At 43.1% G+C, this 15,000-nt stretch overlaps 3 protein-coding genes across 9 annotated transcripts in view; 1 reads left to right on the top strand and 2 right to left on the bottom strand.

Annotated features, from left to right (window-relative positions):
* LOC118114766 (protein FAM240C) overlaps positions 1-2,361 on the bottom strand; it is a 6,569-nt gene extending 4,208 nt beyond the window's left edge. Inside the window, exons 1-2 of the mRNA XM_035165399.2 lie at positions 2,204-2,361; positions 1,005-1,126 (exon numbers count right to left, since the gene is read on the bottom strand). Coding sequence (XP_035021290.1) covers positions 1,005-1,126 — 122 coding nt within the window. The 5' untranslated portion in view covers positions 2,204-2,361. The remainder of the gene's footprint in view (positions 1-1,004; positions 1,127-2,203) is intronic.
* Positions 2,362-5,420: 3,059 nt separating this feature from the next.
* LOC118115233 (putative helicase mov-10-B.2) lies at positions 5,421-14,171 on the bottom strand. Its single transcript, XM_047341107.1, has 23 exons — positions 13,861-14,171; positions 13,117-13,216; positions 12,826-13,007; positions 12,091-12,187; positions 11,868-12,009; positions 11,544-11,796; positions 11,173-11,280; positions 10,733-10,916; positions 10,437-10,579; positions 10,177-10,347; positions 9,599-9,711; positions 8,990-9,186; positions 8,800-8,897; positions 8,606-8,703; positions 8,155-8,253; positions 7,935-8,037; positions 7,743-7,860; positions 7,464-7,655; positions 7,260-7,331; positions 6,763-6,888; positions 6,607-6,695; positions 6,388-6,509; positions 5,421-6,245 (listed from the first exon to the last, which is right to left on the bottom strand). Exons 1-23 carry the CDS (start codon positions 13,983-13,985, stop codon positions 6,184-6,186), a joined length of 2,994 nt encoding a protein of 997 aa, XP_047197063.1. The 5' UTR covers positions 13,986-14,171; the 3' UTR covers positions 5,421-6,183.
* Positions 14,172-14,509: 338 nt separating this feature from the next.
* lrrc2 (leucine rich repeat containing 2) overlaps positions 14,510-15,000 on the top strand; it is an 11,824-nt gene continuing 11,333 nt past the window's right edge. For 3 of the 7 annotated variants that reach the window (XM_035165334.2, XM_035165328.2, XM_035165326.2), the window contains exon 1: positions 14,511-14,655. In XM_035165334.2, the coding sequence (XP_035021225.1) occupies positions 14,646-14,655 (10 nt within the window). In that variant the 5' untranslated portion in view covers positions 14,511-14,645. Of the gene's footprint in view, positions 14,656-15,000 lie in introns of all 7 variants that reach the window. The other 4 variants (XM_035165327.2, XM_035165331.2, XM_035165333.2 and 1 more) reach the window with 3 other exon arrangements.

The following is a 15,000-nucleotide window of genomic DNA, read 5'->3' as shown; positions in this document are numbered from 1 at the left end:
TCTGAAGCGGTGGAGGTAATAATTTGAAAGCGGTGGGTTGTACATAATGGAAACCCTGACTTTTACTCTTTAGATTTGTTCATGTCCCATCTGCCAACATGGAGGAGACATGGTTTATGACCTGTACTGCAGCCAGCCACCAGGAGGCGACTAAGGCTAGCCATGGTGAGTGTATTTATAAAGACATAACGGAAAAGTTCTTACAAAACATACAAGAGTCATTAAACAGAGAAAAATAATTAGAGAGGAAACAAGACAGACAAAAAGACGCTGTTAGAATAAACAAGTCTCTTACAAACAAAGGCGTGGACAAGTTTCTCCTTCAGGTGGAAGTAGGCAGATTTTGTAATTCTGTTGATGTGGGTATTGAAATGTAAACTGACCTTGATTGTAAATATTCACTCTGAGATGCTGACAGCTTTGGATTTCATGAGGCTGCCTGACGCTCCTGTGGCAGACGGGTGAGGTGGAGCTTCTTCAGTTATCACACTGCTTAATCTCTCCAGGAACAGTTTCCAAGGTGTTAAAAAGAGACTCCAGCTGATTGTTAACTTGTGGATCTAAGAACCAGATGAACCAGGACTCTGTAGAGGTCATGGAAGTTTGCCTCACATTTGTTTTCTGGACCTGAATAATGTTCTTTACGCTGCATTTCTTCAGGAATGCAGCCCTTGGATTAAACTGAATTGAATTAAATTGAACTGTGTCTCCAAGAGAAGATCAGATTGGGTTTAGCTTAGCTTATTCTGGAAGGTCATGTGACAGGAGCCTGACCAACCAGAGAAGGCTACGTCGTGACTTAAAAGAGGTGCTGAGCGTCTCCGTCGTCGTTGAGGAACATCTCAGTATTAGCGGCTCTTGAACTCTGGAGCTCCGTAGCAGAGTTATAGTTTAGTAGTTATATACTCAACGTTGAAAACAGATGTGGTCTGAGACTTATGAAACTTAGAGTTGGACTTTCTGCTGTGTAACTGTGTGTTGTTGAGCTGTCGTGTGTTACTGACTTGTTCAGTGCGCTCTTGTTCATCCTCTGCTCCTCGTTGTCAGCAAACTGACCCTCAGAGTTAATCTTCTTCTCCCAGAACGTCTTAATGTGCAGCCGGTCATGGATCAGAGCCGCACTCATCTGCAGAAACACAAAACTCTCAGTGACGCTGTTCAACCGAAGGAGAACGACCAGCTCCTAGAAATCAACTCAACAGCAAAACAAAACCATGATGAACAGACGAACGGAACTTAGGAGAATTGTCTCCAGAGTTTGTTTCCCAGCTGAACAACTCAGCAGCAGGTTTTCTGCACAGACTCGTTCACAGCATCAGATCCTCCTCATGGTTCAGGTGAGAGGGGGCAGCCGGGTGCAGCAGACAGAGACAGGAAGTGACGTGTTACCTCTGAGGTCATGTGATCATGTTGACATCACAAACTCTGGTGCAAACATCTTCCGGAGCTCACGTCTGAAAATGGCTTGTGAGTGTTCGAGTGTGAGCGCGGCAAAGTGGGCGCTGACTGCAGTTTTCAAAATGGCCACCGGTGTCATTGATAACAAAGGTTTTTGTAAATGTTACTCACAGAACATTTTCTCCAGAAATCAATGAGACATTAATTTAAATGAGGCAGTTTATCGACAAAAGAAATAGACTGGAGTCAGAAAAAAAGAAAAGCAGCTATGAGATTAGTTTTGCTGAGGTTAGCCGTGGCTATCGGAACTTAGCATTAGAGCTAACTGTGGCTCAACAGTTAAATAAACTAAAAACTAAACTAAAAAATACCTTGAGCTGTAATTAGCACACAAACACTGTGTTTTGGTTGAACTACAAATTAAAAAAGTTTTTTTTACAGAAAGTTCACATTTCTTTTTTATCTTGTGAAACATGCGTCAGAATTTATAACTCAAATTTTAGTCAACGTGAAGTTTCTGCATTTTGTCTTTATATATATATATAACATGTATCCACAATATTTCTTGAGCTGAACTGAATCCGACTGATATTATTTTAAATTCACCTTCTGAATTACACCTTTACACTTTTCACTTTCACAGTTTTAAGTTTCAAACTCAGTCGACCTGAAGTTAGAAAAGAAATTCAACTTCAAACCAACACTTTGAAAAGACTTCTGCATCAGATCTGAATAAATATTCAAATAGAAAAATGTTAAAAAGAGGTTTGATGAGAATAATTTATATATAAAAGAGAAAACAAACCTTTGTTCAGACCTTCAGCCGAGCGTCCGTCAGCCTCCCAGGGTGTGTGTGTGTGTGTGTGTGTGAGAGTGTGTGTGTGTGTGCGTGTTACAAATGAACTCTGCTTATGTACCCCCCCCCCCCTCTGATCTGTCTGTTGCTCTCTCGTCCATCTCTCTCTCTCTCTCTCCCAGTCTGTACTGGGATTAAACTGGACCACTGGGACGCAGCGACTGAGAGACGAGGACGAACAGAGGATGGAGAGACAATCCACTTATTTATAGACACTGGGTTTTCATTGGCTGACGAGTTTTAACTCATTTAAAAAACTGAATTGTTGAAAATAAACAAACTATTAAATTAATTAAGAAAGATATAAAAGCTGTAAAACCTCAGATTAGAGAAAAAATTATGTTTCGTATTTTACGTGAAAAATGACAAAAATCTTTCAATAACAACAATATTATAATAATCATTTAAAAGCTTTTCATATGTTTCATGTGCAAAAATCCTAATTTTCCAAGCACCTAAAGATGATGAATGTTATTGGAGTAGAAACACGGTCTAAAGTACCATGAAATGGAAAAACACAAGTCGGCTACAAGTACTTCAAAGTAATTGAGTTAATGTATTTAGTTACATTTGTAAGTGTTGTAAAGTGCTGATGTTTCTATTTCTATCTTTTCAGTGACATAAAAAACTAAATGGAGGAAAAAGTGGAAATGTGATCATTCGTGTTTCCATGACGACTAAAGAGAACTAAAGCCCAGACCCTTCGATGTCCACACACACACACACACACACACACACACACACACACACACACACACACACACACACACACACACACACACACACACACACACACACACACACACGTTGTGTCTCCAAGACTTCAGAGGACATTTTATTGACTCACTTGAACCTTATGTCATCAATAAAACATTTCTGACTAAACTTGTGGGGACTCTATAAAGACGACAAACACTGGTCCCCACATCACCTGTAACACACACAGTCACTCAGCCATCGGCTCCATTAGAGTTAAATCACTGTGTGTGTGTGTGTGTGTGTGTGTGTGTGTGTGTGTGTGTGTGTGTGTGTGGGAGTGTGTGTGTAGTGATGTTGTGGGGACTCGGAGACAGAACCAGTGAAGCTGGAGATTCGGTTTCAGGTTGAGGTCAAAGTTGTGTAAGTTATTGTCGTCAGGGACAGAAACACTTGTGTTATGACGACATTTTGTCGAGTCCTCACAACTCAAGGTCTGTTTCAGGACTTTAGGTTTGTGTTAGAATCAGGTTTAGATAACGAACCAGTGTCCAGGTAACACTGGATCAACCAGGGTCCTCACAACGACAGAAACACCAATGAGTGTGTAACATATATATATATATATATCCTGTGGACCTGAAGGAACGCTGTGTGTGTAGAAACAGAAAGTGATCTGCTGTTACAATGATGTCATGAATTTCAGGAGACATTTACAAGAGAGGAAAAGTGTGTGTGTGTCACACTTGGACAGTCGGGTGACAACGTTTGACATTTCAACCCTCTTGGGGCGTGATATGATGCCCACACACACACACACACACACACACACACACACACACACACACACACACACACACACACACACACACACACACACACACACACACACACACACACACACACACACACACACACACACACACACACACACACACACACACACACACACACACACACACAGCAGTCTGTTATAATTCCAACATACCAGAGTCACGCAGCTGCGGCTCGGACACTGAAACCAGTCCCACTGAAACCATCTCGTTAAACCAGCAACTTATTAGAAAACAGAAGTTATGATGATGAAACTGACAAAAGTAAAAATAAAGATAATAGAAATTAATCACATGAAAGAAAATATTCAAATAAACATTGTTAATAGTTCAAACATGAATGTATATATATATATAATATTTCAGTTTTTATTTATCTACCTTTGTATTGATCACAACATTTATTTACTTCCCCATTTAATTTTACCTTTTTAAAATTAAGTTTTTCTCTTTTATGTTCAATTTATGTATTATTTTCCATGTGCAAACTCACCCTTTCCCCAAAATTATTTATTTCTGTATTTTATTTTTACGTTTCATTTATACATCAGTCATTTTTAAATAAAGCATAAATGCAATAAAATATGTGAAATAAATGAATAAATATAAAAATGAAAACCGAAAAATATATTTTTTTGTAGTTTAAAGTGTGAATTCTTCTTTGGGTCTTTGAGTTTCCAGAACACTTCAACAACCTTCAGTTCAACATGTTTTTTCCATTCTACATTATTATGATATAATTACATACACGATTATACGTTTAGATTCAAATTTACATGACTGTTTTTTCAAATGCTGATTTGATCTGTTCTTAAATTTCAGAAACACGGAGACGTTAAAACTGCGTCGAGAACAATTCAGTTATTAAAAGTCGTGTTGTTTCGTTTTGTTCCTGATGAACCGTTTGTGTTGTTGTGTGGCAGCGCCCTCATGTGGAGCAGCAGTAGAACTACAGAGGGATATCAATTAGAGGCCGAATCTACGGCGGCCCTGAGGGTCAAAACACGACATTTACAATCCTGAAATTCAAAGTCTCACAAATGATTTGATTAAATATTGGAAGTTTTAGTTGAAAACAACCAGTGTGCGAAATACCCAGTACAATCAGCCCCCCACCCAGCCCCAGTATCATTCTGAGCACTGAGTGTGTGAAATCCCCCCACCTGAGACCCCCCCCATATCTCACAACCAAGAACTATACAACTGGTTCCTGATGTTACAATCCATTTGATCTACATCACACATTTAATAAATTACACATGAATTAATAAATTATTATTAATCAAATTTACGGTTGTTTCCATTAATCTCATATTTTCCAGTGTGACGGAGAAAAACGCACTTGAAGTTGTAAATAGTTTTAAACATGAAATGTTTTGATAAATATTGACGCGTCAAATCAAACTTTCCTCCAGCACTTGTACTACAGTGTGATTGACAGCTAGTACATCCAATGGGTGCAGGTGGCTCTGAGTCAGGCTCCACCCCCCGCTCCTCCAAATATGGTTACTTCTGGTCTCAAAAACCAAGATGGCGCTGAACACACTTCAGAACAGCTCGAACCAACAGGTGACGTGATAGTTGATATAAACTCGGATTAAAGCCTCATGAGTAAAAAACAAACAACACACCAGTAATTCATTAACATTCTTTTCCAGTTATTATTAAAATCAGCAAACCAAAAATCATCTGAACCATTTGAAGAAGAGAACAGGAACATTTTCATTTGGTTAAAACAAGTAAAATCAGCTGTTTCCAGAACAAATAATCACTCACATATTATTCATTATCCAGATGTGATGCTGCAGAACAGATGTTTCACTGAATCAATAAAAACTATGAAACAGCAGAGAAGACGGAGAAAAGTTCCAAGAACGATTATGTCTAAAACTTCATCAAGTCAGTTGTAGAAACACTGAACGAGTTCAGATCCTGTTCATTACTTATTTTTCATATTTATTACTAATTACCATGATTATAGTATTTTGAACGCGACTTCAGGTTTAATGTTAAATAATTAGTCACGTATATATTTTCATTTTAAATGTATTAAATTGGGTATTATTTTTTCTTTGCATGTATTTTACCAAACTTCTCTGTGTTCACCTGAATCTTACACACTGAACCTTTAAGGGCTCATATTTTATTTTTGTGTTTCGTATTATTTGATATTATTTATTTGTAAGTGAATTCATCACTTGTCTTTTCTATGTTTGAATGAGCTCACAGAAACAAATTATAATCAACTTTGTTGTGACAATAAAGTTTCTTGATTCTTGCAAAGTTGCTGCTGAGTCGTTTTTGTTGAGTTTAAGTAGAAACGTAGAAAATGTTTTGATGAATCTGAAGTTTGTGGTGAAGTAAATGAAGAATGAAGCCGTCACGTGATCAGGACGATGTTCACAGGTCGCTCCTCCACTCCGGGTCCAGGTACTGCTGGACGGCACTCTCGTCCGTCTCCACTGACGAGGACACATGAACACTTTGAACACCTCTGGTCTCTGGTCAAAGTAACGTGTGTGTGTGTGTGTGTGTGTGTGTGTGTGTGTGTGTGTGTGTGTGTGTGTGTGTGTGTGTGTGTGTGTGTGTGTGTGTGTGTGTCACCTTGGTCGATTCTGATGTAGAGAGCAGCGAGTCTCGTCACTACTTCCTCCTCTTCCTCTGCGAGGATGCCGGAGAGACTGATGCCGTCGTATCCTCCGCTGTCGCTGCAGAACTTGATGAAGCTGCAGGCGACAGCGAGTGTAAAGTGAAACCATTACATCATCATTCTGTGTGTGTGTGTGTGTGTGTGAGAACCTGAAGAGACCATGTGACACTCACTGAGCCCAGGTGGGATCTGTGTTCAGCACTCTGGGGTTTCCCAATACGATCAGCAGGGCTTTGGCTCGAGTTATGGCCACATTAAATCTCTGGAAAAGAAAAGCGCGAGTGAGGATCGTGTTCTTCGTGCACGTGCACAGTGCATGTGTTTCGTACCTTCTCATTCTTGACAAAGCCCAAGTTGAACTGTTTGTCGAAGTCGGTGTAACTGGAGCTGCTGCGAACTGTGGACACCAAGATGACCCTCCTCTCCTGACCCTGGAACTCCTCCACCGACCCCACCTGACACATGGAGGCAAACCTCAAGGCTTCACCCAACTCTTAATGAAGACTACAACTCCCAGCATCCCACACTGCTTCACCCAACTCTTAATGAAGACTACAACTCCCAGCATCCCACACTGCTTCAACCAACTCTTAATGAAGACTACAACTCCCAGCATCCCACACTGCTTCACCCAACTCTTAATGAAGACTACAACTCCCAGCATCCCACACTGCTTCACCCAACTCTTAATGAAGACTACAACTCCCAGCATCCCACACTGCTTCACCCAACTCTTAATGAAGACTACAACTCAGACTACAACTCCCAGCATCCCACACTGCTTCTTCTGTGTGTCAGTTTGATTTAGTGTGAAATATCTTGTTACCTTCAGTTTATCCATGTTCCTAAATTTAAATTTGTCCGCAACTTTGTTCAGAGCCTGACGGATTTTCTGCACCTGAAACATCGAGAAAAAGAAAAACACTTACTACATGTGATCACATGTTCATAATAACATGTTTATAATCACATGTTCATAATCACGTTTCCACTTGAGCGTGTTGTTTTGAACTGTTAGATGACGTCCTACCTGTTTCCTGTAGGGGGCGATGATGCCTATGTCTTTAGGTGAGATGGTAGCCAGGCCCTTCTTGCCTTGTGTCTCCAGCAGCTTCTTCACGTACTCCATCAGCACCTCCACCTCCGCTCTGTTGAAGAACGACGGACTGCTGGCCTCGCGCTCGTCAACGCCAGTTACACCGTGGAAGATCAACGGGAAACCCTGAATTTAAATAAAGTTGTGTTGTAACAAATCTGTGTTCTTATAAAGTTGTGTTGTCACAGAGTTGTGTTGTAGCAGAGTCTTTACGCTCTTAGGGAGGTGTGGCCAGTTGCAGTAGGAGTTGCGTAGCATTTCGTCTGCGTTGCACAGCAGCTCCGAGTCGTAGAAGAGCTCGTTGGGAATCTTCAGGATGGACGGATGGGACCTGACCAACAGGATGAAAACACATTCAGACTCAGTTGGTAAAATCAAACCCACACAGTCGGTTGCCGTTCACACCTGTAGTTACACAGCAGTTTGGTGACAAAGCGACGGTCCAACTCGCCCTCGTCCTTCTGGTACAGAGAGAAATGGGTCATCATGCGCTGCAACAGGGAAACTCCTGCAGACAGAGGAAGCTTTTCACTCAACACATCCAACAGACAAACACACAACCATGGATTCAATGTGTGTGTGTGTGTGTGTGTGTGTGTGTGTGTGTGTGTGTGTCTGTCCTCACCCAAACCATGTTTCAGAGCAAACGGGGATCTGAGGATGGGTCCGAGCTGCTTGGGGTCTCCAGCCAGAACCACCTGACCCGTCTGTGCATGGAGCAGCCCTTTGGAAACAGATACAGATACACTATATACAAATACTATAAATACTTGTGTTTTTACACAACTTAACAATGATGTCACAGTGGCATTAATGTTGGACATTTTGAATATTACATGCTTCACGATTTTATCCAGTTTTTATGATTTTATTCAACACTTGTCTAAAAACCTGTCTTTGTTAGTTCAGTGATTCTTGAACTTAGCGTAAAAAGTTCACATTGACCTTTGACCTTCACATTCTAATCAGTCCAAGTGAACGCTCGGTCCCACCGGCTGCTCCTGAGGGAACCCGTTCACGAGCGTGGGCGAACAGATCTGTCGTCGGCATAGAGACAAACACGCCGTGGTCGTTACCTGCCAATGGGATCAAAGACTCGGTCTCCACAGCGTGTCCGGCCTCGTCCACGAACACGTGAGTGAAGTGACCAGAGGGAATTCCTCCTGTGACCAGCCTGCAGAGACCACACACGTGTTGAGCGTTGACAGAACGTAAACAGGAAGTAAATCCTACAACAGTGTCAGCGTCATGCAGGCGAGTCCCTCCCTACCTCCCAGCTGTTACCAGGGTGGTGACCATGACCCTGTACTCCATCAGCTCCTCTTTAGGAGGAAAGTCGTAGCAGTCGCCCACCAGGTTAGAGCAGCTCTGAAAGAACCAGAGAATCCGTTCACACACCTCAGACACACGTGAAGCTGCTCCATCATCTCGTGGATGAACGGATGTGGAGTATAACTGACCTGCAGCTCTTCAGGGACACATTTTGGGTCCCGGCTGCTGGCGTACATGCGGAACACTTTAAAATTATCCACGTGATCCAGGATCTTCCCGCAGAGCAGGTCAGCAGCGCTGTTGGAGGGAGCGCAGGCCAGGATGTGGCAGGAGGCCTGAGTCTTCTCTATCTGCTTGATGGCCTCCACCAGAGTCACAGTTTTACCTGAACAGACAAACCAGAAGAAGTCAGTCGATAAACTTCTGGTTTTGACCAGAAACTTCATCTCTGTCATTGATTAAAGCATAAATCTCATCTATTTTCCTTTAAGTCTCTGTGAAACGAAGAATTCATGTTCCAGGTTGAATCCTGTGATTCTGTGTTGACAGTTCATCTCAGTCTCTTTACTCTCTCATGAGGAATCAGCTCTGACGTGTCACTGAGGATTTGAATCTTTGTGGCCTAACGTGAGCTCGGTCCTGCCACAGCTCGGACTCTGCTTCCTTAGCTAACGTTAATTATTACTTTCCTGATCACAGATCTAACTTCTCTTAGCTTGTGAGGTATGAGATACACCTGACCAGCAAACCGCATGTTGACGGGTTCTTTAAACAGAACCACAGTAAACTTGCTGCACCTGTTCCAGGTGGACCAAACACCAGGTAGGGGGCCGGTTTGGACGATCCAGCTACGATGTGCTGTACAGCTCGAAGCTGTTCTGGGTTCTTCTCCAGGTTCCGGTCAAACAGACTGTGAACAAAAGAGCGACACAGCGATGAACACAAAATCTCACAGGAGAACTTTTGTTTTGGACATTATTTTCCCGTGTGTCCCAGCTGCTGCGCTGTAATGAAAAGTCAACGTACGTCCAATAAAACTTTCAGTGGCTGAAGTAGAAACCACACAACAACATGAAGTATCTGAGTGAAGCTGCGCTGTCTGGTAGTGAAATAAAGTCTTTGTCAGAATCCTACTGTAGTAACTGAAGCTGTCAGTAGAGGGCGCTTTCCTTCCCTTGGACGTTAAATGTTAATTTTTCTTCCAATCAACTCGCTCAGCGCTCACAGGAGCCGGTTATCACTTTTGGGATTTCTGGGCGTTGGCTGTGAAGCGTCGGCACATCAGTCAGTGATAATGTGACCTGACATGACTCACTGACTCGTGCAGAAGGAGGAAGCTGCAGAAACAAGCACAACAAGCAGCAGCTTGACTGACCTGAGGTCGGGCAGCTCGGTCTGCTGCTGGGTCGGAGCAGCAGGAAACAGAAGCTCCTCCAGGCTGTGTTCAGCTGCCAGTTCTGCTGCTCTGTGCTGAACACGCAGGCTCGTCCGGTTCAACGTGAACTCCACGCTGAACCTCATCCCCTCAAAGAACCGATTCAGCAAACTGCAAAGAAGCAAACTCATCTCATTCTCTGTTAACCATCAGTGAAATGTTGTGAATTTTTGTGCCTTGCTGAATTTCCGTGGTCGTACTCGGAGCTGAAGCCCAGTTTGACTTTGTTCAGCTCCACACTGTGAACGTAGCCTCGGTACTTCACCCCCGATTCTCCTTTGGGACAAACCAGCAGCTGATCTCCGCGTAGAACAGAGGGACGGTTCTCAGAGACACCCGGTACCTGGGAGACGGAGATATACTCTGATCGTATACAGTCACTGATCATCTTTACAGTCACTGATACGTATACATCAGTAGCTACAGGAGTGTGTATATATATATATATATACATATATATAGATAGTGATTGAGTGGATGAGTGTCACATATTTACGTCCAGAACGAGGAGCTTCTTGTTGGATTTGTCTCTGGACATGACGGCGTGTTCTTCTCTCTCGTTGTTGGGGATGTTGTATCTCTTGATGTCCGACTCCATCTGATGCTCCTCCAGAAACAGCAGCAGCTGGAACTTCTGGGTGTAGATCTCCCAGCTGAGCGGAGTCTCCAGCAGCGTCTGTCTGATCAGACACGAGTACAACAAGTGTACGGCAGCGTTTATACTGAGGAACAGAGGCTGGTTGGATTTATATATCGTACAGGCTAAGCTCCACATTATACATGTGAAACGGACAGAGGCTGCTGTCCATACTCTGCGTTCACACGTCTTCTGAAAAGTTACGGATACAGATGAAATAGACAAAACAGGGCAGCAGCTCTGACGGAGCTGAATTAGCTCGTAAAGCTAATAATGTGTTGCTAACGTTGTGAATTTACCTTTGACCAGAGTGACGGGACTTCAGGGACTCGATGAGTTGGTTCACATATGGTGGAATACAATACTTTTTTAAAGGAACCACATTTTTCAGATGCAACACCGACAGCCTGGTGAGAGGAGACAAAAAGCAAAGAGTTGGTTTGGTCAGTTTCAGGACGTCTGTGATTCACCGTCAGCTCTGAGACGCACATTAACAAGAAGGAAACAGCTCAAACAACTGGAACGACTTGGACAGACGTGAACAACGCAACAATTCAATCCCGTAAAGACTTTCAGACGAAAGATACAGACTTGGTAAAGACCTGTAGACAACAGAAGGAATCAAACATGTGACGTCTGTTTCACTGCAGATTGAAACAAACAGTTTTACCCGTCAGGTCGCTGCCCGTCCACGATGGTGCAGTCGACCTCGGGGGTCCACGTACAGAGGGGCTGAGGTTTGTAGGGTGCGATGGGCGCTAGCTCCACGCCTAAGGCCGTTATACACCGAGCCTCGATGAAGCGCACGATGTAGAACTCAGCGGAGGTCGGCTCCGGGTCAGGTTTGAATTCAAAGGCCAGAGTCACTGGATAGAAACCCACCCAGCTGCACTGGAAGTGAACGCTGATGTCGTAGCTGTCACCTGAGGACACAACAGACGGTAATAAGCTGTGTGTTCACCGTGCTTTCCAACACTCACCTGTGATGGTTTACCTGGTCTGAGAGTCAGAGGGTTCTTTCTGGTCACGTTGTGCTCGTCCGTCAGAGCCAAGTGTTTGAGCCAGTGCAGCGGAGTGTAGTAGGTGAAGTGCACCGGCTCTGCTCCAGAGTTTCTCACACTCAGCTTGACCTCGTACTGTTTACAAAGAGAAAAACTGAGGTATTTGTATTTGAACCACAACAGCTGGATCTGGTTCAGCAGCATCATAATCAATACCTCGTATGTGTCTTCCATACACAAGCAGAGCTTCCCCTTGTTAAACTGGTGGTCGGAGGTGATGCTGACGCCATGTTTGTCAGAGATGAACCTCGACCTTTGGAGAGAAAGGGCAAAGGTCGTGATACTTAAAGACAAGAGGGCGGCTGTGAATTGAATTTCACATTTTACATGATTCAATATGGAACGATTGAAACTGGATCTTCACTCAGTTGAGCTCACACCTCCACCAGCAGCCTCCTTATGAAGCCGTATTGAAATTCACTAGATCCAGATTTTTATTGGATCAAATCCCACCCTCAGCTCAGAGAATATCTATCTAAAATATGGTCGATTATACAAATACAGGGAATTAGAATTAAAGACCACGACCGGCCTTAAGAAGGGAACCAGCTGAACTTCAATGAGTAGTTGACCGGTGCTTGGGGGGGGGCAAAGTCAAATGTTATTAATTCCACATGCAGCATAATCTTTAAAACGTTGTGTGTGATGATAAACTGAATAATATATTTGAGACTGAGTTCTGCTGGTGGCTCATGCCTTCAGGCACACGGTGGTACTGCAGTCACCTCCATGAGAACATGTGCTCGGTTCCTCTTGGTTCCAATAACAAACACATCTCACACGCTTCAGACAAAACAAACTCCTGTGACCTTCACGAGTCGCAGTGTGAACCTGATGATGTTTTCTGTAGAGTCTCTAGGGAACGACTATCATCAGAATGACTTGTGTCACCTCTCTGTCTTCAGTTTGGTCATCAGAAGAGACGCCATTTGCCTCCGCGGTCGGACTCCCGTCTCTGCTCCATCTGGGGAGGTGGAGGTCTGAGGTGTCCCGGGACTGGTCGCTCCGCCCTGGGCAGCCTGGGACTGACGAGTCCTGGATGTGGACCACTGATCCACGTAAAGAGCTCGAACCTGAGCACAGCAGCACTTCACGTCTTAGATTTTCATTTAGAGTTTGAGAAGAAGAAGAAGAAGAAGAAGAAGAAGAAGATGAGGAAGAAGAAGATGAGGAAGAACAGACCTTGGGGTTGAATCGGATTCCTCTTCGTACGGTTATTTTCCCGTAGGTTTTCAGGGCGTAAACAATCGAACTGAAGCTCGGGTCTTTGGATCCTTGGTTCCTGAGACAAACAGACAGTGAAACTGATGAAGATGATGAAGATGATGAACAGAGTGTAACATTGAGTCCTGATGAATAACATGATGAAGATAAAGAAGACGATATAGAAGATGATGAAGATGAAGATGATGAACAGAGTCCTGAACAGTGAGTCCTGATGAAGAAGAAAAACAAACAGAGAGTGCAACTGATGAAGATGATGAAGATGAAGATGATAACAGAGTCAAACAGTGAGTCTGATGAAGAAGATGAAGAAAACAGAGAGTGAAACTGATGAAGATGAAGAAGAAGATGAAGAACAGAGAGTGAAACTGATGAAGATGAAGAACAAACAGAGAGTGAAACTGATGAAGATGATGAAGATGAAGAACAAACAGAGAGTGAAACTGATGAAGATGAAGAAGAAGATGAAGAACAAACAGAGAGTGAAACTGATGAAGATGAAGAAGAAGATGAAGAACAAACAGAGAGTGAAACTGATGAAGATGAAGAAGATGAAGAACAAACAGAGAGTGAAACTGATGAAGATGATGAACAAAGAGATGAAGAAGATGATGAAGATGATGAAGATGAAGAACAAACAGAGAGTGAAACTGATGAAGATGATGAACAAAGCGATGAAGAAGATGATGAAGATGACGTCACCTGCTCCTGAACTCTCGGTTGTAAACTTCGCTCAGTCGGTTTCTCTCTGTGATCGATGATCGATTCGTCTCGTTGAGAAACTCGTAGAACTCGAGTCCAACTTGAACTCGTTGACTTAACTTCATATCGATCACTGATCGATCAGAAGATCGACGAGCAGGTCGCGCGCTGACAGATGTTACTGATCAACAGGTGATCGAGTGATCCTCAGAGGAGGAAGAGCGGAGCTGTTCACCAGGACAGTCCGGGGGGGCGGGGTGAGAGATATCATCATCAGGAGAGAGAGAGACAGAGAGAGAGAGGGAGAGAGAGAGAGAGAGAGAGAGACAGAGAGAGAGAGAGAGAGAGAGAGAGAGAGAGAGAGAGAGGGAGGGGAGGAGAGAGAGAGAGAGAGAGAGAGAGAGAGAGACAGAGAGACAGAGAGACAGAGAGAGAGACAGAGGGAGAGAGAGAGAGAGAGAGAGACAGAGAGAGAGACAGAGAGAGAGAGAGGGAGAGAGAGAGAGAGAGAGAGAGAGAGACAGAGAGAGAGAGAGAGAGAGAGAGAGAGAGAGAGAGAGAGAGAGAGAGACAGAGAGAGAGAGAGAGAGAGAAGAGGAGAGAGTGTGACTCTGCGTGTAACTGTGATAAAAACAAACGAACCAATCAGCGTCAATTTCAGTAGAAACGAAACTTTATTTTTTCTTTTTGAATCAACTTTATTGAGAAGAACAGAGTCAGAGTGGTGACGCCCCCTAGAGGTGTAATAATGATAAGAGCAGTATGAAGTAGATCAAAGAACATAAATGATCAAAGGTTAGTTTGTTTCTCTTTACTGCATGTGTATATATTACGTGTGTTTATTACGTGTGTTTATTACGTGTGTTTATTACGTGTGTTTATTATGTGTGTTTATTATGTGTGTATAATGTGTGTATAATATGTGTATATTTATGTGTGTATATTATGTGTGTTCAACTCTTAACAATGATCATTATTAATAGCATGAGTGTGTTGTTGTGTCTGTATATTTGTGTTGTGATGGATTTGTATGAGGTTCGTGTTGAGTTGTTTTTATTTAAACCTGGTTACTTTCATTTCAAATGAAATGAAAGTGCACGTGTCCGGTCACGTGACCTGTTTCACTGTCAAAACAAACAG

This window comes from Hippoglossus stenolepis, chromosome 9 (genome assembly GCF_022539355.2).
Source record: "Hippoglossus stenolepis isolate QCI-W04-F060 chromosome 9, HSTE1.2, whole genome shotgun sequence".
Lineage (NCBI taxonomy): Eukaryota > Metazoa > Chordata > Actinopteri > Pleuronectiformes > Pleuronectidae > Hippoglossus > Hippoglossus stenolepis.
This window is presented reverse-complemented; position numbering and strand designations above follow the sequence as displayed.